This window comes from Lonchura striata, chromosome 13, assembly GCF_050655825.1.
Source record: "Lonchura striata isolate lonStrDom1 chromosome 13, ASM5065582v1, whole genome shotgun sequence".
NCBI classification, from domain to species: Eukaryota; Metazoa; Chordata; class Aves; order Passeriformes; family Estrildidae; genus Lonchura; species Lonchura striata.
Genome location: NC_140715.1, coordinates 18,806,779 through 18,829,125, shown reverse-complemented (window position 1 = coordinate 18,829,125; position 22,347 = coordinate 18,806,779). Strand labels below are relative to the sequence as shown.

General features: G+C 52.2%; 1 protein-coding gene across 2 annotated transcripts in view; it reads left to right on the top strand.

Moving 5' to 3' along the window:
- STK10 (serine/threonine kinase 10) overlaps nt 1–22,347 on the top strand; it is a 47,648-nt gene that overhangs the window by 8,163 nt on the left and 17,138 nt on the right. For both annotated transcript variants that reach the window (XM_085591571.1, XM_077786646.2), the window contains exons 2-4: nt 4,768–4,932; nt 18,151–18,199; nt 20,862–21,011. In XM_085591571.1, the coding sequence (XP_085447697.1) occupies nt 4,768–4,932; nt 18,151–18,199; nt 20,862–21,011 (364 nt within the window). The remainder of the gene's footprint in view (nt 1–4,767; nt 4,933–18,150; nt 18,200–20,861; nt 21,012–22,347) is intronic.

Genomic DNA, 22,347 nt, shown 5'->3' with positions numbered 1-22,347 from the left:
TGCGGGTGAGTCACGGGCAAAGGCCGAAGAGAAGAGCCGCCTGTGGCACCTGGGCAGGCACCCCTCAGATCCATGACCCCAGCAGGGCCTGTTTCCCTCTGTGCCTTCCAGGAGCAATCCCGCTCATCCATTTCCTGCTGTTCCAGGGGTTTGGCACAGCAGGGCCAGCAGCCAGCCAGCCCAGGGCTCTGCACGGAGCCTGGTTTCCTGCTTGGCTGCTCCACTGCTTTACTGAGTGACTTGTAGGTGACATTGGTGCAATTCACGTCCCAGCCCTGCTCCTGAACTCACCTCTTGACTTGCTCGGGGTGGCTGCTGGTGGCCACGAAGGGTTTTTGGGGTTTAAATGATTGTGTGGAACCCCCCTGGAGTTCAGCAGCACCGCCTGGGCGCCATGCTGGCAGCTGTCCGCTCCAAATTTCTTTTGGCGCTAATTAGCACCCCGAGGACAAATTATCTGTGGGGTTGGAATGTTCAGGAGTGGAGGAGCTAAAGGGTGGGACTTGCACCCAGCAGTTTGTTGGGGTTTTTCAGCCCGGGAGGCTGCTGGGGTGTGGCTGTAGCCCGGTGTCAGGGCTGGGGGACGAGCAGATGGACAGAAAGGAGCAGAAGCTCCTTGGAATTGCAAAGCTTGCACCATGCCCAGGGTGGCTTGCTGGGCTCAGTTCAGCATTGCCCCTGCCAAGCACTGGGCATCTCCCTCTGCCTCGTGTGGTAGGGACGGGGCAGCTGGAATTTGGGCTCAGAGGGGCCGTGGGCACCTCAGGGAGGGCTGAACTGTCCAGCCTGTACCAGTGTTGGTCCTCCCAGAGCTGCTGTGTGGGGTAACCGTGTCTTCTCTGCACTGCAGGGGAGATGATTTTCCAAAGCCTGCTGCTCAGCCATGGTCTCAGGTCTCTAAGGGTCACTTTGGTCCCTCCTGGGAAGTGCCCTCGGTTGCAGCAGTGACATTATGACAGGGTCATGCCCACCCCATCCCTGTGCCACCCTGCCCGTGCCAGCCTGCTGGCTCCAAAGTCTTGTTGGTGATTTTGTCTTGGAGATGCTGCTCTTATTTCCTTGGGGTGCCCAAGGTGTGACCTCCCCGTGCCAGCTGGGGGGACGTGGGACATGGAGAGTGCTCCCTTTGGAGCTTGGGGACAGGGAAATGCAGAAGGGTGGGTGAACATCATTCAAGGGAAATACAAGTTGGATAGTTGGATAGCAGGAAAAAGTTTTTTTACAGAAAGGGTGATAAAGTTCTGGAATGGCTGCCCGGGGAGGTGGTGGAGTCACCATCCCTGGGTGTCGGAATCTGTGCTATTGATGATTCCAAAATTGCAAAAAGTCTCTCTTTCAGCCCCACTGCCAAAGAAGAAGTTGTAATTAATCTGTGCTGGTTTCCAGGTTGTTTATTCTGTTTATCTCTAACATGTTCTGCTGCCCTGCCCAGCTCTGTCCTGCAGGGCAGCGTGTGGGGCTCTGCCCTCAGTGGGATGTGACAAACATTCAATACCAGAAACTCCCTGGGCTGCATTTACAAGAACGTGCCAATATCTGTCACCTACGTTGGACAGTGTGTCCCCAGCCTGAACCAACAGAAAAATGCCAACACCACAGTGAAACATGGAGGGCATGAAGAAGGAGAAAAAGGACAAGGCACACCCAATTTCCTCCATCTTGTCCTCTTTGGACCCCTCATCTAGAATCCTAAAATTTTACTTTTGCACCCGTGCCACACTTAATTATTACTGATATCAAACACTGAGAGCTGGTAATTGATCCTGTAAGATTGAAAACTCTTTTCCATGGCCAGAGATCACAGCCAGTGTCTCTGGGGGCTCTGTCCAGGGGGTTCCTGACCCCTGCCAGGGTCCCAGACCTGCCAGGGCAGCCAGAGGGAAGCTCTGGACTGATTTTGTTCTGATTTTTAAACACCTGGGTGTGTTTAAAATCAGACTGGGTGCCAGGGTTGAGGTGAGGTGTTGGGACTGGATTTATCTTGGAGATCTCTTCCAACCTGGTGATTCTGAGATTCTGTGAACACTCACTCAGGACAGCTCAGTGTGGGGGAGGAATGCAGAGGTAACTCTATCCTGGCCCCACAGGTGCTGTTATTGGACATGAAATAAGTACACAGAAGTTTGGGAAGTTCAAAAGAGAAAAGGACTCAGTTTTTTTCCAATATCTGGTATTTATAGAATTCCAAAGGTGACCATAGATTAAGGGATGGAATTACTACTTCTCCATTTATATAATTCCAAAGGTGACCATAGATTGGAGGATGGAATTACCACTTCTCCAACCACACTGGTCTAAAGATCAATCAATCATTTTTCTCTACCTACAGAGAAATAGATAAACTATTCTATTTATCCATGAGATTGTGTGGGAACTGTGACTCTCAAATATGTAAACATTATCAGAAGGCTAAAGAAGCTTTATGAGAACTTTAAAACTTTCAAAAGAGCTGTAAAAGAAAACTTAACACTTTTAAAAACCAAGGTAACACACAGGATGTAGGAGTGACAGTGAGCGAGGCCAGGCAGGGCTGTGGTCACTCCCCCACTGTGAAAAACATTAATTACTTGGTTTTTAAAATGTTAAAAGTTTAATAATAATAAAATGGTTACAAAAATAGTAATACAATTAGAGTAATAAAATTTAGAGTTAGGACAATTACAAGACAATAAAAAATAAAGAATTATTGATGTGTGGATGTTCTCGGACACTAGGTCACAAAAAGTATACTTTGTGAACAAAGGAATAATTTTAAAAGTAATAGCTTGTTGTATATTCATATATTTTTTGTGGTTATGAATACATTCTATTTAAAATTAGAACTCTGTTGTATGTTAACCGTTTCTTTTAATTTCTAAGGTGTCTTTGAATTTGAGTAAGGTTTGAAGAAATTAGCTTCTTCTGATAAGAAAACCATAAATTCCTTTTCTTTGGTAGATTCAGGTGTTCCTCGAAGCGAGTATCTCATTCCTTAAAAAAAACAACTCCCATCACTTACATAGTCTCTGTTTTAACATTATGTTGGAACCTAAAACTATATTCAACACGCTACTTAAGAGAATGAATACGGCACAACTTTCTAACATTGCACATATAATATCCATTGTTTTATTACCATAATATCATAATATTCATCATAATAGTCATTGTAATATTTGCAAAAAGCCAATCATAAAGTGCACATTTTTCACACCCACCACAATCCCCAGCCTGGTTTGCAAACCCCGAGCCCCAGCCCAGCTCTGTGCTCTGCTCCTGGCTTTTTCCAGGTGCTGCTGGGCCCCTGCCGGTGGGAAGCAAAGCTCCAGGGGAAGCCCCACCTCTTCTCTCAATATTTACTTCCCTGCTTGGAGCTCTCCCAGCTCTGGAAGTGCAGAGCAAACACAGTGGGGCACTTCTTGCTGCTGTTTGGAGGGGCTGAGCTGTTCCCCGAGCTCCTTCCCCTGCCCTGCTCTCTGTGGGAGCATCTGGGGGTGGCTTGGTGAGAGCCCAGCCCAGCTGAGCCGAAGGAACCCCCGAATTTCTCCCCAAACCAGCGGGAGCTGCTGGCCCGTGTCTGGGCAGCCAGCCCAGATGGAAATGGATTTGTCCCCTTGTGGTAAGGACACTGCTGTCCCTGCCAACTCCTGGAATGCAGCAACACTTCAAAACACGGCAGAGATCCCTCATTTTCCTCCCTCTGCCGAGTGATTTTCCCAATATTCCTTCCTCCCCTCCCCAGCCTGTCCCTTGGTACGTGGTTGTAGTGGCACCCAAGCTGTGGGGAGCTGTTCAGAGGGGCTTGTGGTGTTTACAGCAGGAATTAACCCTCCTGTAAGCTCCCCAGTGGGTTTTCCAAACACAGACATGTAAACTGGAGAATGGGAAGAAAGGTCACAAGCAGAGCTTGGCCGGCTCCTCCAGGGATTCCATCCACAATGGGAATTGTTTCCGTGGGGGAGATGGAAGGAAAACCCGGGAGGAGCTGGGATTGTGTCAGTGGGGAGCAGTGGGTGAGCTGGAGGGAGCTCTGGGCCGTGATCTGCTGACTCAATGAGCTGCTGGGAATGTCTGGATGCTCCTGAGTCAGCTCCTGTCTGCCCCTCTCCCATGAATGACAAATCCCCTGGTGCAGCTGGACTGGGAATTTACAAAGTCACAGAACCACTGAGCTTGGAAAAGGATTGCAGCATCACCAAGTCTAATCTGTGCCCCATCCCCACCCTGTCCCCAGCCCAGAGCACCCAGTGCCACCTCCAGCCCTTCCTGGGACACTCCAGGGATGGGGATCCAAACCTCCCTGGGCAGTTCCAGTGCCTGAGCTCCCTTTCCATGGGGAAATTCCTGCTGTGCCCACCCTGAGCCTGCCCTGGCTGAGTCTGAGGCCGTTCCCTCTCCTCCTGTTCCTGGGAGCAGAGTGCCATCCCCACCTGGCTGCACTCTCAGCTAGATCTTGGTTGGATTATCTGTGTACTCAGGATTTCTAGTAATTCACCTGTAATATCATCAGAGAACTTTGAGGTTTCCTTCCTTCCTTTTTTGTCCCCCCCATGCTACAAACAACAAGCTGCATCTCCTTTGCTAAAGGTTTCCATCTCCCTGTGATGGGAAGTGGTTTGGCCTTTGGAAGGAGGAAGGAGGATCCAGCCACTCTGTGAAGCTGTGGGCAGCTTTAGGAAGCAGAAATGCTTCTGCAAGTTTCCCTCCTGGTGTGACGGCTGGGAATTGGAGCAGCAGGAATTTTGTGCTCCTCACTTTCTCTGGACTCACCCTGCCTTTTCCTTCCAGGCCAAGAACAAGGAAACGGGCGCTTTGGCAGCTGCCAAGGTCATCGAGACCAAGAGTGAGGACGAGCTGGAGGATTACATGGTGGAGATTGAGATCCTGGCCACCTGCGACCACCCCCACATCGTCAAGCTGCTGGGAGCCTTCTACTGGGATGGCAAACTCTGGGTAAGGGCTGGCCCAGGTGGGGCTGGGACATCCTCACCCTGCCCAGAGGAAGGGGCTGCTCATGGTGGAGCAAAACCTCTGGAGCTGCTTGAACATCAGAAACGAGTCATGAGCTCTCTTTGGGCTCAGGGGCTGGATTTTCCCTGCTGTCTTTATCACCAAACTCTCTTCTGATGAAAGCTGCTGGTAAAAACCCAAGGGATCTTCACAGGGAAGTTCAAATTGGGTTTTTTTTTCCACCATTAAGGGTTTGTAAAGGTATAAAAAGCATCACCAATAAGTTCCTGTCTCTTCTAAAGCCCCTCTTTTAAAACACCAGCTGGAAAATTATCTTAGAGGTCTCTTCCAACCTCATTATTCTGTGATTATTTTATGCCAACTGATTTTCTGGATCTGGGGGGTGATTTGGGGCTCAGCACTTGTAATGCAGAGGCACCTGATAGCAAGAGCTCCATTGTGGAGGTGCAGGGACATAAAGTGCAACGGAGTGGGTTGGTGCAGGGGCTGGACCAGCAGGTTCCTGCAGCTCTCTCCCCTAGCCCAGCAGGTTTATATGTGAATTTTTATTTCCCCTGCCTGCTGCTCTCTCTGAGTGCCTGGCAGCAGAGGAAGCTGAGCGTGAAAGGCACCTTCCTGTGCTGTGTGCAGGGGATGGAGAGGCTGAGGGAGTGAACCCTTGGATACCCAGCTCTGTGCCTGTGTGAGGATTGTGGAAATCAGGTGGACAGGAGGATTTTCCAACCCATCTCGGGCAGTTCATCTGTTCTCCTCGAACTGCAGGAAGTCAGGAGAGTGGCAGAGCGTGCATTCAGCAGCTCTGGTGCTTCTTCCTTCCTGTTTTTAATGTTTCAGATGCCTTTGTGGGCTCCCTGAGTAAATTTAATAGAGTTAAAGAAGAGATCTCAGCTTTTGGGACCTGCACTTGTATGAGCTGAGCTGTTGGAGCTGCCAGCCCCTGCCTGTGGTGCCGAGGGCTGAGCTGGGATAACACAACCCCAGTCTGGCTCATTCCTGGGTTGAGCAATGCAGGAGAGGGATGTTTTATTGGGCTGATTCAGCAAGCACCTTTTGTGTTGTCAGCACGTGTTTTCTCTTTTTAAAAACCCATGGATAAAGCCCCTGAGCTCTCTGGGACACCCAGCTTGGAATGCTGGAGTGTTTCTGCTCTGTCTTCTGGTCTCGAGGGAGCTGAGTTGTCCACTTGGTGTTTTGGATGGATTCTGAGCCCTGGGTATGTTAAAGAACAAAGTAAATATGTACTCTGCTAAGGAAGGGAAGGACAAACATCCCTCCTAGGAGGGGACTTGGGATTTGGATGGATTGCAAGTGCAGCAGGATTAATCTGGGCTAAAGTAAAAGGGCAAACACACCCTGAGCCAGGCTGAGATGAGGCTGCCCTGTCTGCCACCCTCTTCTCTTGGCTTCACCCCCCTGCTCTGCCTGCATCCTCCACGTGGGTCCTGCTCCCTCTCTGAAATGTCACCCCCTCCCCATCCCTCTTCCCACCTCCTCCCTGCCGTAGGAAGCTTTTCCTTCCTTCCTTCCTGGAGGAAAAGGGATTGCAGAGCTCCTTGGCTCTGCCTTTGCCCAGGGAGTGCTTTGTGATGTCAAGTGCTCAGGAGCTGCTAAAACAAAGCTCTGCAACAAGAGCCTCCTGCCTGGGCTTCTGTCAGACCCACGCTGCAGCCCCAGCCATTGTTCTGGGAGCAGGATCCTTCTCTTGATTTCATTATTGCAGCAGCATTTGCATTTCACTGCTCAGGCTGGTGTTATGAACGCTCCAGTGTTTTCCTGGCTTGGAGGGGAGTCATGAAACCAGGCTGTTTTACTTCTGCAAGGCTTTTAGTCCCTACCAGATTTCCCCTGAAGTCAAAACCTTCCTCTGCTTGGTGACCAGTGCTGCTGGGGAAAATTTGTATCCGGATATAAACACCAGCTTTTATTGTTCTGCCCACATCCCATCCTCATTTCTGTCTGTGCAGTTGTTTGAACCAGCATTTTCCTGGATCATTTGCATGGTGGGTGCCTGGATTCTCAGAGTGGCTCTCTTGGGGGTGCCTGTCTGGTCAGGAACCTGCTGTAGCTTCCTTGTTCCTCACAGCCCAGCATGGAAAGAGAATATTCCAAGTGAGCAGGTCCAGATGTGCCCAAGCTCCTGGGTGGCAGCAGCTCTTTGACTCTTGAATAATTCACAGGCTCGGCCTGAGAAGGGCTTTTCCTAAATCACCCTGGCTGTTCTTTCCTTGAATTAACAAGGGAAATGTGTGAGGAGCTCTGTCCCTCCTGGTCCCCCTGAGCTGTGTCAGGTCCCCGTGGCTCCTCTGCCAGGCTCTGGCTTTGTGCTCCAGCAGCCAGGAGGGGCCATGAAATATTTATGGAGCAAAAGACCTTTCTGTGCAAGGGGAAGTGGCTCATCCTCCAGCAGCTGCTCAGAAATCCACAGCGCTGAAAGGATTTCAACCAGAGAGTTCCTCGAGTTCCTCTGGGTTTTATACCTGGTTGGTGTCAAGAATGAGAGGAGGAAAACCCCAGTTCTTGTGTGGGATGGAGCAAAGCCCACTGTGAGCAAGGGTTGGGAGAACCCCAGTGAGTTCCCAGGAATCCAGCATCCAGCATGAACTTTTTTGGCATTTAAATGCTATGCAGAGAGGCTGTGCCCTGCCAGCAGCTCCTATCTCGTTCCATCCCCCTCCATCTCCTTTTCTTTGCTCGTGGCAGAGGCCAAGAAGTCTTGTGCTGGTTGAAAACAGCCCAGGGAAGCTGCAGAACTGCCCTGGTGGGAGCTTTCAGGATTTTGTTTTATTTTTATTACAAGCCCCGTGGCATTTCATGTTCTTTTGCATAAATCCTGGCTGCTGGAAATGGGGGCACCAAATGAAAGCTGAGATTCTCATGCTTTCTTTTAAAGAGTTTGGTTTGAGTCCTTGTGGCTGGGACACATTTTAAACTCTCTTTTCCTGCACTGTGATGCAGGACTTGGAAACACAGAAGCAAATCCCCCTCACCCAATATAACACAGCTTTCAAAATGGACTTTTTAAAAGTTCTTTGTGGCTTAGGAATGGGGCTGAAATGGGGTTTGCTTGCTTTGAACAGAATTTTCACTGATAATTGTTACAACATGGGAAAGGAAAACAACAGCTCTTGTGTTTTGTGTCCCTCTCCAGGGCTGCGTGTTTGGGAGTCTTTTTTCCCCCTTCCAAAACAACAACAATAAAACAGCCTGAGACCTCAGAGGAAGGGAGGAACTTTTGATCTGCTGCTGCTGAATCCCTCTGCTGTTTCCGAGTGTCTCCCCCCGCAGCCAGAGCAGTGATAAGATGAGAGGGGAGGAGAGTTTTGTTTGCTGTGAAGAACCTGACCTTTCCTGCAGGAAACCTCTGCTCCCAGGGCATGCTGGCTGTGCCCAGGCAGCCCAGCAGGATGGCAGGAAACCCTGTCGAGATGCTCCAGCACTGCAGCAATCTCTAGAAATTCATTAAAATATCATTTTGGGCCCCAGGTGTTGAAGCACCGTGCTGGTGGTGGTGGGACAACTTTTCTAAGGAAGCCCTTGGGAATTGTCTCCCCCTCCCTCTTCTCCCTGCCCCACGGTTTCCATGGAAAAAGGGTTTTTGAATCACCAGCCATTTCCTGGAGATCAAAGAGGGGTTGCTGCAGCGTGCAGGTAACCCTGCCTGCCTGGGCCATTTGGGGAATGGCTCATTTAATCAGCTTAGGGCTTCTCCTGTGTGGCTACAGACTCCTGCAGCTGGCACAGAGACTCCAGCTCTGTGCTGCTCTTTGTACTCACCTTAAAAAAGCCCTTTGCATTTTCTGTGGGCAGGCCCTGGCCTGTTCAGCCAGGGACTTTTGGGATTGCTCCCCCTTTGATATGGATGTTGACTGGAGATTTGGGCATTCCTGAAAATCCTGTAGCATAAAGAAATGTTCATTATCCCATGCACTCGACTGCTGGGCTATGTAAAGCATCTGCAGCCTTCGCTTCTCTGAGGTTGGCAATACCTTTTCTTTAAAACAAACAGAAAAGGGAGCTGGTAGCAGGATCAGATTCCCCACAGCTTTCCTTAGCGAAGGGAGGTTATCACAACTTGCAGGGATGTCCTGGCTGGGTGCCTCTGGGGATCTGTTTGTGTGAGTGCTGGACCAGAGCAAGCTCTCCGGGCTGCTCAGTCCCCGAGGAATCCCTTGGCTCCCTGTGTCCCTTTAAAACTCCACTTGCCAGCAGAGCTGCAGCCCTTCCTACTTGGCCTCCTGCTCCTGGAGCTTTGTACCAAACTTCCCCCAGAAGTTCTTGAACTTTGTTGTTTGTGTGAACGCAGCCGAGGGAAAACCCAGGAAAACAAAGAGATCCCAAACTCTGCTAAACAGCTCACCAGCGTCCTAGAGGAGCAACAAGCCTTCCCCTTCCTCCTTGCCCCAGCTGCAGGAACATAAATCCCAATTCCTCCGGGATCTGGCAGTCCCCTGGGACACGCAGAGCTCGGGAGCTGCTGCAGGATCAGCCCCGCTGGGAAAAGCAGTGTGGGGGTGGGGTTTGCTGGACCGGTTTCCAAATTCCTACCAGTCCAGAATTTGGGCAGAACTGCAAAAAAACACCCCCAGGAACTTCAGCAGGGTGGGTAGGGGAGGAGCAGGTGTGGGCAGATATCAGGACAGGGCATCGCTTGGCCCTGGGAGCTGGGAATGCAGCAGGGACAGCACAGTGTCCCCTCCCTGTCCTGAGGGGCAGCTCCTCAGCTTGGCCAGAGCTGCAAAGTGGAAAAAGTGATGCAGCCCAGTGGCTTTTTGGCACGTTCCTGCAATTCCGGGGTCAGCAGCTTGCTGTTCAGAGTTGCATGATTGAAGTGGGTGTCATTTCTGCTCCAGCTTTGGGGCAGTGCCTCTGCCAGCTGGGATGCTGTGGGTCAGATCTCTGGGTGACATCCTCCTTCCCTTCTCTCTGCCTGGCCATTCCCAAAGTCCTGGAGGTCCAAATCTTCTGTTGGCAATCTGGGCAGCAGGTTCCCTCTGTGCTGTGAACACGAGCTTCAGCATTCAGCCTCTTGGCAAGTCACTCTAAATCCTATTCTGGGTAAAACTGGGGGGTTTTCCCTTAAAACACAGGGAAAATGAATAATTTTTTGCAATCCCCCCCAAATGATTTATGTATCAGGCAAATTGCCACAGCCCAGCTGAATTCAAGACTGCTCCTACAGGTACCAACACGACAACCCAAAGGAGAAGAGAAACCTTTGTCTGCCTCCCTTTGCACGGGATAACGTTGCATGAAGAGCTTATTGAAGCCGTAATAATTCCTTGTGATTGCACAGCCTTGTCATCTGCACGCCCTGGAATGCTTTATAAAAGACCTGGTGTCATTATCCTGGCTCTGAGAGGGAAGGCACAGACAGGGATTTGCCTAAAGTTTCCCCAGGGGGTGAATGGCACTTGGGAATAAATCCTGGGTGCTGAGTCCCAGTCCAGGGTTGTAAAGTGAGGCCGGAGTTTCATGAAAAGAAAAGCAGAGCAGACAAGAAGCTGTATAGGCAAATCAGTTTTCAAAGCACCTGAAAACTTTGTTTAGGACTGAATTGCAATAAGCCACGTTCCCACTTGGCTGGATCTCCCAAGGGAATGCTAAGGAGCAGTGTTTGCATAGAAAGGAATATTTATGAACTCCCCATGGATAGGAGACAATGCCTTTAAACCCAACTTCAGCCTAAACCCTGCAAGGAGGGATGGCTTGCAGGTTTAAACTTTATTCTGTTTCAGATATGGCCTGAAAGTTGTCATTTGAGGGGAGGGACGTCCTTTTGCAGACCTCGTGGCCTGGGGTGATGCATTGACTTCAAAGGCCTCACTGAAACTGTTCAACAGCAACACTCAGGCTGTGTGATGGATCCAGGCACCCTGTGCTGGGAATTTGGGGATGATTAGGACAAGTTGTTTCTAGGGAGATGCCAGGCAGGAGCGGAAAACTCACCAAGCCCTTTGCCACCCCTTCTCTGAATTGTCCTCGTGGCCAGGTGAGGCTCTGGGGCTGTGCTGGAACTGCTGACTTCATAAAAGCCATCAGGAAACTCATCCTGGGTCAAACTCCAGCTCTCAGCGTGAGCTTTGCCCTTCTGAGATGCATCATCTCTTTTAGATGCTGACACAGACTCGGGGCACTCAAGGTTGGGGAATCTTCCCACTGAAGCAGCAACTTCTTCCTTTTTGCTATTTATATTTGAAATGATTCTTGGAGTTTTGCTTCCCACCCCATAACAAAGTGAACTCAGTGGCCTCTAAATGCTGATAACTTGGTGAGAAAAGGGATCCCACCCACGGCGCTCCAAGCAGCAAAAGATGCTTTTTGCAACATCAAAACTATTTGGTTGAACTCAATTTGTTCTGCCAAAATTGCAGCAGCGATGGGAATGTTTCTGCCATCTGTGGGGGGCAGTCCAAGGAAACATTTTGTCATCTTGCAGTGATTTAAATGTGGAGAATTTGTCCCCAGTTTCCTTAAGATCAGCAGGGAGCTCTGGAGTATTGACTTTGCTCTCCATAAAGTTTTCTTACTCTGAAACTCTCTACACTTTGTGTTCCTCGTTTCCTGCCCTGCATCTTCTTCCCCCCACCCCTTATGGGGACAGCCTTTTTTCATTTCTGATTTCAAATACTTTTCTCTGTAGGTTATTTTGTCCGGAAAAGGGGGCAGAAAAGGTTTATTATATTTAAAGTCTCTGAATGGTGTCCTTGTCCACGAGGGAAAATTGGCAAGCTTGGAGCCTTCTCTTACAGAGAGGGAATTATTTCACTTCCACCTACAGCATATTTGCCATGTCAGGCCAGCTTTTGACATTTGTGCTGCTCTGGGGCAGCCAAGAGGTTTTTGGTGGGTTTGGGATTGTTTTGTGCTCTCTCTGGTGGCTTTTGCAGCTCTCGGTGGCTCTTGGGTGTCGTCCCCTTTTGTCTTGGTGGCTCTCTGGCCTCGTGGGGCTCTAGGAACGAGGCTGGGAAGGATTTTGTGGTTCAGCCCCCAGCAGAGAGAGCAGGAGCAGCTCAGCCTTGCCCTGGGTGAGCCCATCTGGTGGGTTGGGAGCGATGCTGGCAGAGTCTGCTCCCCCTGCTCTCCCAGCCCCTTGGCATGTGTGGGGTGAAGAGCAGGGGGCACGAGGCTGGTGGGGAAGGTGCCAAGTTGAGTGGGTGTAGGAATGTGAGCCACCTCCTCCCTCTGCTCACAGTGTGAGCTCAATCCTCGGGCTTGGCCGGGAGCGGGGAAGGCTGGGGAGATAACAGGGAGCTCAGCAGAGCTGCTCCTGCACAGCCCCGCTGGCAAGGAGAGGGGAGGTCTGACCAAATGGGCTTCAAAAGCCAAGGTGGGGCTCCCCAAATCCACCTCCCTGCTCCTGCACTCCCCAGTGCTGCGAGAGGCTCCCAGAAGGTCTGATCCTGCTCTGATCCCCTCCTGGAGGTTCTGATCTGCTCCTGGAACTTCTGATCCTGATCTGATCCGCTCCTGGAGGTTCTGATCCCACTCTGATCCACTCCTGGAGGTTCTGATCTGCTCCTGGAGGTTCTGATCCAGCTCTGATCTGCTCCTAGAAGTTCTGATCCCACTCTGATCTGCTCCTGGAGGTTCTGATCTGCTCCTGGAGATTCTGATCTGTTCCTGGAGGTTCTGATCCCATTCTGATCTGCTCCTGGAGGTTCTGATCCACTCCTGAATGTTCTGATCCAGCTCTGATCTGTTACTGGCAGCTCTAATCTGCTCCTGGAACTTCTGATCCCATTCTGATCCCAAGGAATGATCCTCCTGCTCCCCAAGAATAATCCTCCTTCTCCCCAGGAATAATCCTCCTGCTTCCCAGGAATGACCCTCCTGATCCCGAGGAGCAGGATGGCACAGCTGGAGCTCAGCAGCTGCTCTGGGGAACGGGCAGGGAGCTCCTGCACTGCTCAAGCCAGGCCCGAGGCTGCAGGAAGATGCTCTCCTGGGCTTGCTCAGCCTCCTCTGCCTCTGAGTCAAGACCAAAAGCCCTGGAGGCTGTCTGGGCTCTCCCCCTGCTCCTGCAGGGCTGGGGAAGGAGCCAGCCTGGCCCTGCTGTGATCCCAGAGCTGGGAGCCACTCGCTGTGACTCCTCTGTCGCTCACAGGCAGGTCTGGGCCATTTCCTGCTGCCTCCCACCCCCTGTGATGCCAGGGCAGTATTGCCATGCCTTGGTGCTGCTGTGGGCTCTGTGAGGAGCCTCCAGCTGTCCTGGGCTCATTGCACTGCAGGGAAACGCTGTGCCTGTGCCAAAGCCAGGGAATATTTTGGGCTGGGGGGCTGCTCCCACGTGGGGCTCCTCCTGCAGGGCCAGGGAATGGTGTGAGGTGTCCTGTCTGTGTGTGGGAACTCAAAATGTGATCACTGAGGTGTCCCTGGGGTGTCCCTGCAATGTCCCTATGGTGTCCCAGCTGTGACACTCCTTTCCACGCCCTGCTCCCATTTAGAAAACACCCAGCTGGAAATTACAGCTGCCAGGGGCAGCAAACCCCCGGGGGACTTTGTGCCAGCTCCACGCTCTGCATGGAGAGGAGGTGGCCCAGATGTGAGGGGTGGCATGGAGGGAACCTGACAGCGTTTCCTTCCCCAGCTCTCTCTGCAAGTGGAGCACGGTTTCCTTTATCAACTCTGTTTTTCTGATCTGCACAGCCCCTGTGTGGGGGGTGCTTTCCGCCCTGGGTGACGAGGACACCTCAGAGCTGCCCCAGAAACGTGGCAGAGCCACGAGGCTGCCGGGGGTGGCCGTGGCAGCAGGATGCTGTGGCTCCCAGCAGCTGCTCACAAGAACAAGGCGAGCTCTGCTGCTGCAGAGCAGGGCAGGAAATGGCTGAGGGGTTTGAGTTCCTGCAGCTCCCGGGCCAGGCAGGGTGGCTCTGGGGGCAGCGGGTGCTGGGGGCACGGGCACCCCTGTGCCAGCTGGGGTTGCAGTTCTTGTCACAGAGTCACAGAATCACAGAGCACCCCGAGCTGGAAGGGACCCATCAAAGCCCAGCTCCTGATCCTGCACTGGACCCCCAAGCTAAACTAATTTATTAAGGGATATAAAACCCAAAATCTGGGGTGTCCCCAGAGCCAGCCTGGACAATCCCAGCTCCTGCAATCTCCCACCATGTGACATGTGCTCCAAGCCTGCCATCTCCCCCTTCCTGCCCACAAATGATGGACAGAGGGCTCTAAACCCTTCCCGTGACTTCCTGAAGGCTCTTGGTGACATCCCCAAATTTCTGCAGGGCTGCAGTCCCACACCCAGCACAGGATTTCACCATGTGTGTTCACAGATACTCAGAGCACAAAACCCTGCACAGCAATGACCCTGTGGAGCTCTGGAGCCCCTCTGAGACCCCAGACTCCTCCAGGAGCAGCAGAGCCCCAGGGAAAGCTGTGGGCAGCCCTCACCTCCCGAGCCTGGCTGCCAGCCCAGGGCTGCTCTGTCCTCAGGGGACCCGGTGGCCTCCGGTGCCCGTGGGCAGCGCCTGGCACCCAGGGGCACCCCTGGCAGCAGCTGCCCCCAGGTTTTTGCTTTTTTTTTTTTATTTTCCACCCCCCTGGCCCTTTCTGCTTGCAAAGGCTTTCCTGGCAGGGAAGGGTTTGTGGGCACTGCCCTCTGAGTGCCAACGGGGTGAGTAAGAGCCAAACCCTGCTGGGGCCCAGCAGCTGTCCCACCCTCGGCCACTGGGCAGTGTTTGGTGACGTTATCTTTCGAGATAAGCTTTTTTTTTAATGTGTGGTTTTCCTTTTTGTTTTAGCCACACCCAGGAGGCCCAAGCTGTGCTACCCAGGGTAGGAGAAGCGAGCTGGGTCTCGGTGCCACCTTGGGGGCACCTTGGTACCTGGGCAGGAGAGGCTGGTCCTGGTTTGTCAGACCCAAAATGCTTCCAGATCCTGCTGTGGTGAACACAGGATTAAGATGAGCCATGGGAAATGTTGAGGTGACCAGCAAAGCCCTTTAACTTGAGCAGATCTTTTCTTATTAATTTAAATTTAGTGTTGCCTGTTGCAAAGGGGTTTTTTTTTGTGGTGTCTGCGTGCAGATCTTTTTGGTTTTGTTGCACATGTTTTATTTACAGTGTCACAAAGGTTTTCAGAGGTAGTGAGAGCAAGTTCCTTTCTCTTTCAACCCAGCTGCCCAAATATGTTGCTGTGCAGCCAGAGCATCCCTTGGAGCTGGGAGTGATCCCAGGGGGCTGCGAGTTCCTTGGCTGGGTTGTGATTGGGGCTGGGGGCTCTGAGAGAACTGGGATAACTCAGAAATGGAGCTCCCAGTGAATTTTGGGATGGATGTAATGGACTGGGGACAAAAACACCGAGAGTGGATTTGTAGGAGCTTGGATGTGGCGCAGTGTGAGAACCCCGGGCTTGGTCTGGGGTCTCATGTGCTGGAAAAGTCTCTCCTCCAACCCGAGCTTCCAAAGAAAGGCTCAGCAGTCTCTGTTGTTGGGTCTCAAGGCAGTTTATTGCAAGTTATCTAAAAGATTTTCTCCTTGGGCTGCTGTGGTTTGCTCAGAGCTCAGGCAGAGGCACACACACACCCTGACATCCTCTCTGACCCCGACTGCTTCTTCTCTCCCACCCAGGGCTGCTGCTCTCTTTTATATGGGACATTACGTGTTACATGGTTACAGTTTTTCCCAATGCCTATTACCTATATTAAATGGTGCTTTTCTATCTTTTATATGGTACATTATATGTTACATGGTTACAGTTTTCCCCCAATACCTATTACCTATATTAAATGGTGATTTTCTACTCTAAACCAATCTGTGAGTGCCAACAGCACCAAGAACATGGAGGTGAGGAAGGAGAAGGAGGAAGAACAGGATCAGCCCACTTTCCTCCATCTTAGAACTTCTGACCCCCATGTACAAAGTAAAAACTCCCCTGGACAGGTGCTAAAACCCCCCTGTACAATACTAAAAAAATTTCCCCTCTACTTTCTAACTACTTTTACTATCCCATCTAACCCTTTGTGACTGCTTGTTTCACCTCCAAAGTTGGTAACTCATCCCATGGCTCAAACCCAAAATCCCAGCTGTTTGCAGCTGCCTGCCAGGGTCTCAAATGCTTCTGACCAAGGCCTGGAACCTCCAAAAATGTCTGAGGGACATTTGGAGTTCCGACAGCACAGGAGCCCCGTGTCCCCCCAGCTGCCTTGGCGAGGAAGTCCCTGGGTTCCTCGTGCAGAGGAAATCATCAGGAACAGGATGTTTGCTCCAGGCTGCTCCCTGCAGAGCCCGCAGGGCCCCAGCAGCAGCAGGAGGTGTGGGTGCTCCCAGCTCACACACAGCTGCTGGTGTCCCCCGGCCCGCCTCGATGGCAAAACTCTCCAGGCTGGCCCTGCTCCTGGAAGGAAGTGTGCTTGGAGGAAGATCTGGGAGATTGCCAGCTGTGTTTGTTTAAATAGGATTTTTTTTTTTGGGCTGAAACGAGCTCGTTATTTTTTTAGCTGCTCAAAAAACCATCTGGCCACACCCAGAATTATTCTTCGGCATCTCTGCCTTTGTTGAAAATGCATTTTTGGAAGTTTCCCGTGTTCCCAGTGCCCAGCTGCTGCCTGCTGTGCCTGGATAAACACACAGGGTCACGCTGCTCCAGAGGGACTGATGCTCCTCGTTTGCTCATTGCCAGGCTGCAAACCTGACTGGAATTTTGTCAGGTTTGCTCTGAGGAGCCCAGGAAGGGCTGGTGGCCACTGCTGCTTTGAGTCTGCTCTGATGAATGGGATGAGGAACACCACCAAAATAACGGGTTGAAACTATGCTCCTGGAGCTGGTTGGGGTGACAGGGGGGCACAGGGCAGTTCTCTGCCTGGGGGTAACCACGGCAGGAGACAATTCCTGCCTTTCCATGAGCTCAGGAAGCTGCTGGTGCTCAGGGTCAAGGTATTAAACAACAACACAGTGTTGATATGTCCCACTGATGCTCTGCTGGCCCCATCCCTCCTGCCAGACTCCACCTGGAGCTGTGCCAGGTGGGCAGTGGTTCTCCTGCTGTGGGAATGGTTCAGTTGTCTTCTCCTCAGTTGTTTCTCCCCACCTGCCTGTTTCAAATACTCTCCCAGCCCTGCCCCTGGTTATTCTCCTCTGGTGGTGCCTGGGTTTGTCACCTTAGTTTGTCCCTCTCTGACTACTTGGACCTGGGCTGATCCCCACAGAGCAATTCCAGCTTTGCTGCATCCCTGCTCCTGCTCTCCAGAACAAAGCAGCTGCCTCCCAGCAGGTGCTAACTGCATTCCCCTTGCCCGTGCAGGGGATCTCAAGGGTGGGATGTGGCTTTCCTGGAGCTGCAGAATTAAACTGTGGAGCTTGAACCTTCTCCCCTCAGCTCCTGGGCCAGTGCTTGGAGCTGCTTTGAGTGACTCCCTCTGTGTGGGTTTGGAGAGCTGAGCTGTAAACACGGCTCAGGCGCTGTCCTCGGAGTCACCCCTGGCATTTCAGCACTCTGGAATGCTGCCCCGTGTCACCTCGACAAGGAGAAGAGCTTGTTGGAGAGGTGAAGCACCTCTTGTCCCCTGGAATCCCTGGCTGCTTGAAATGATAATCATTTTATCCGAGCAGCCCCAGAAGGGAATTGAGGCTGGCTGAGGGGGGAGGATCAGCATCCCTGAGGTGCTGGGGGCAGCTGGGAGGGATGGCAAGCAGATGTGTAGGGCTGGCAGGGCTCTGCACACCCCTGGGGGAAAACAGCAACATCTGGGGAATGTTCTCCCCCTGTTTATTGACAGGCTTTCCCCTCAAAGCGCTCCAAATAAGAGAGCAATGAACTACTGAGCCATGTGGGGAAATCAAACCAGCTAAAAAAAAACTACCCTAAAGACACCAGAGCCCTCCCCATCCCTCATTTGGCAGTGAAAATCCTTCCTGGTGTCTCTCAGCCACGTCAGCTCGCAGCTATGACAGTGATCCCATCCTGCTGGCTCCCCAAGGCAGGCCAGGGCGTGGAAACGGGGGCAGCTCGAAATCCTGAAGCTGCTGCTGGGATGGGCACCAGGTAGGGGCTGCTGGGGGGTCCCAGGCACGGGAGGGTCCCGGGGAGGTGGGCAGAGCGTGGCACAGGGTGCCACGGGGCTCCGGGCTCCTCGCAGTGCCCGGCTGGGGCTGAGGGGCAGCTTGGCCAGCAGGGAACCAAACCCAGATTTCCTCCTGCTCCTTCCCTCTCCCCAGTGAGACACGGCCTGCCTTTAACTCTCTCCTTTTGCTCCCCCAGATCATGATCGAGTTCTGCCCCGGCGGGGCCGTGGATGCCACGATGCTGGGTGAGTTCAGCCTGGGGCCATGCCCGCTGGGCATTTCCAGCTCCTCCTGGCACCAGGAATAGCCCTCAGACAGATGGCAGGCATGGGTACCACAGCTGCCCTTTCTCTCCCAGGAGTTTGCCTGTTTTCATCCCCTGAGCAGAAGGTGTGGCAGCCCTGCGGGAGTTTCTGAGCTGCTTTAATGTCCTTTTGGGATTTAATCGCTGCTGGGATCAGCAGAGCACAAGGCTGTGGGGAGAAGGGAGAGTCTGGCTGCAGGGGAAAGCTGAATTTCAATATTTGTCTGCTGGGGGCACTGGGATCCCGTTCCCACAGCTCCCAGCAGGGCTGAGATGTTGCAGCTGGGTGCCTGTCAAGGTGAATTTCCCCAGATCTTTTTTGCTGACTTCTCCATACGGTCTCAGTCACTTGGTGGGGCAGCAGAGCTCTGTCAAACTGCACTTTGCAGCAATCCCAACAATCCCCCCTTTTCCAACTCCTCCCTCCCACCCAAAAAGAGCTGCTGGGAGCAGGGATGGGTGGCTGCACCCCGAAAGTGCCTGGCTGGTGGCACAGCCCCTCTGGGGTGACCCTGGGGTGACATCCCCAATTCACAGCAGATGTGATGCTCTGACATCGCCTTGCCCAGAGCCCTGGGACAGAGCCACATCTCCCTGGGGGCTCCTCCTGGTCACCCCTGATCCTTCCAAAGGCCTTGGTTGGTTTTTATTTCCAGGAAACAAATTTATCATCTTTAACTCGGCCCTTAAACCTCATCCCTCCTTTAGGGAACTTCTTTATTGTAAATGCAGGTGGGAAACTGGTGGGAAGAAATGCTGATGTCTGACTCCAGCTCAGAAGGCTGAATGATTTCTTTATTATAACTATGCTATAATACATTAATATACTATTTAAAGGAGATACAAAAACTACAAACCTACTTTTCCTAACTGCTATATCTAACTATTCACAACTCATGACCCTCTCTGAGAGCCCAGTCCCAGGTGGGTTGGATTGGCCACCAGGCTCAAACAATCCTCACCAGAATCCAACCAAGCATCACCCCAGGTAAACAATTCTCCAAACACATTCCACATGGGAAAAACAAGGAGCAGAAACACAAATTGTTTTCTCTGTCTTTCCTCTGTGCTCCTCTATGAAAAAATCCTGAGAGAGAGAAAAAAAATGTGCCTACCAGACTTCTTTAAAGCAGCTCCAAATTGCTGCCTGAAAAAACACCTTTCCTGAAGTGCTGGAGGGAATGATGCCTTCCCCATGGAGAACCTCAGCAGGGGGGTTTTACCCATCTCCTGGGACATAAAAATGCTCCTGAGCATTCATGGCTCCTCCCTGGCAGCAGAGGAAACCTTGAGAGAACATCCTGGCTGTAGCTCTGTGACCCTTGAGTGAGGGTGAGGAGGAGCTGGAGCTCCTCCCAGAATTAGTAAATTCAGAATTAGTAAATCCCAGAATTTCAGAAATTCTGAATGCTGCCTGTCCCACCTCCCCATCCCCACCAGCAGCTGGGATTTGCCTTTCAAAATCTTATGCACAAAACCTGTGGCCCACTGGAACTTCTTTTTGCCAGATGGAGGATGAAAACCATCAGCTTTTCCCAGAGCAGGGGCAATACTGGTGAGCAAAGGAGGGACAAAGTGGCTGACCCAGCACCCCCAGGCTGTGGAGAAGATCCTGGCTCTGAACAAACATCTGTCCCAGCTGTTGGGGGTCCCTCCACCAGCCCCACTGGTGCTGGCTGAGCCCTGCTCTGCTCTGCTGGGGGAGGGATCTGCACTGCAGAGGCTGGGCCGAGGAGGGAGGGCAGCTCAGGGGATGCTGGCGGGCTGCAGGGGTGATGCTCTGCAGAGCTGTCACCCTGGGCTGCTGGGGCTGGCCCAGCAGAGCTCAGCAGGGAGGTCCTGTGAGCACCACGAATAGAAGCACTGAGTCACAAAACATCCTGAGCCTGAAGGGACACCCAAAATCCATCTCCAGGACAGCTTCAAGAATCCATCATTGAGAGTGTCCAAACCCCATGTCCAAGAATCCCATCATGTACCCGAGAGTGTCCAAACACTCCCTGAACCCTGGCACTGGTGCTGCCCAAAACACCAGCTCAGAGCAGTGGGGACAGATGCATTTAACCCTGCTGAGCATTTAAATCGTGCTCCTTTGGGAAGTGCCATGTCCCTGGTGATGTTTAGGGGGCTGCAGTGCACCCCCACAGCTGGGATCATTCCCTGCTTCTCCTGTTCCCTGGGGAATCAGGCTGCTGATGTTCATGCCTGTGTTTGATCCTGCTATCCTGCAGCCCAGTGCAGCTCCCTGCTCTCACAGCAGCTGCCTGACACCCAGCTTGTCTTCCCAAACTGTCAGGGAATTTGCAGGGAATTTTCAGACCCCATCCCAAGTATTTCTGGCTCCCCTTCCTCATCCCTCTCTGTTCCAGTGAGCATTCCCAGGAGGGAGCTATGAGCCAGCAGCTCCAAGAGGTGGAAATTCTGCTGCAAGTGCTGGCTTGGGGAATAAATCACCTTTACAAGCTGATTTCCATCATCCCCTGCTGCTCTGACACAGGGACAGTGGCTTTGCCATGCTCTGCTGGGTAACCTGGGCCTTGCTGCAGCTCAGGTGAGCATCCCTCCATCCCTGTGCTGTTTAACACCCCTGTCCCTCCCTGCAGAGCTGGACCGGGGCCTGACTGAGCCTCAGATCCAGGTGATTTGCCGCCAGATGTTGGAGGCTCTCCACTACCTGCACAGCAAAAGGATCATCCACAGGGACCTGAAGGCTGGCAACGTGCTCCTCACCCAGGATGGGGACATCAAGCTGGGTGAGTCCATCCCTGGCACCACCCCGTGCTCCAGCAAGGACAGCTGGGGCTGGATCTGTGGGGTTGGGATGTCTCTGAGTGTGTTGGGATTGAGGGATTCTCCTCTGGTGCCCGAGGGGAGCAGCAGGACAAGGAGGGGTGTGGGAACCCCGGCCTGGTTCAGGGGTTCCTGTGCTGGAAAAGTCTCTCCTCCAACCCGAGCTTCCAAAGAAAGGCTCAGCAGTCTCTGTTGTTGGTCTCAAGGTAGTTTATTGCAAGTTATCTAAAAGATTTTCTTCTCTGCTGCTGTGGTTTGCTCAGAGCTCAGGCAGAGGCACACACACACCCTGACATCCTCTCTGACCCCGACTGCTTCTTCTCTCCCACCAGGGCTGCTGCTGCTTTTATATGGGACATTACGTGTTACATATTTGCAGTTTTCCCCAATGCCTATTACCTATATTAAATGGTGATTTTCTATCTTTTATATGGTACATTACGTGTTACATGGTTACAGTTTTTCCCAATGCCTATTACCTATATTAAATGGGGATTTTCTACTCTAAACCAATCTGTGAGTGCCAACATCACCAAGAACATGGAGGTGAGGAAGGAGAAAGAGGAGGAACAGGACTGGCCTACATTCCTCCATCTTAAAACTTCTGACCCCCGTGTTCAAAACCAAACCCCCCTGTACAGGTGCTAAACCCCCCTGTACAACACTAAAAAATTCTTCCCTCTACTTTGTAACTACTTCTACTCTAATATCTAAACTTTTGTGACTTCTTGTTCTACCTGCAAGGTTGGTAACTCATTCCATGGCTCAAACCCAAAATCACAGCTGTTTGCAGCTGCCTGCCAGGGTCTCAAATGCTTCTGACCTGAACCCAGAACATCCAAAAATGTCTGAGGGACATTTGGAGTTCCAGCAGAGGGGACGGTTTTGTTCCAGGGAAGAGCTCCATGCTGTGCTGAGCCCTCAGGGCACAGCCACGCTCAGGCCCCCGATGGATTTTTCTTCCCTGAGTTTGTTTAATCCCTCTCTGGACCCATTTCTGTGCGGTTTGGCCTGCTGAGCATCCTGTGCAGGGTGCCAGCTGGCAGGGCTGGGAGCTGGGAGAATTCCTCTTATCTGCACAGCAGGTTTGGTGGTGACAGGGGGAGCCTTGCCAAAGGGTTCCTTTGCCAGCCCGCTCTGCTTTGGAACTCAATTGGCACCCCACGAGCTGCTGGGCGAGGATTTATCATCAGGAGGTGCTCAGAGGGTGACCCCCAGGCAGGGACACCCCGAGCTCAGGCTGGGGATGGGTGACAGCTCCTCCAGCTGCCACCAGGGCTGTCCTGGAGAGCAAACTCA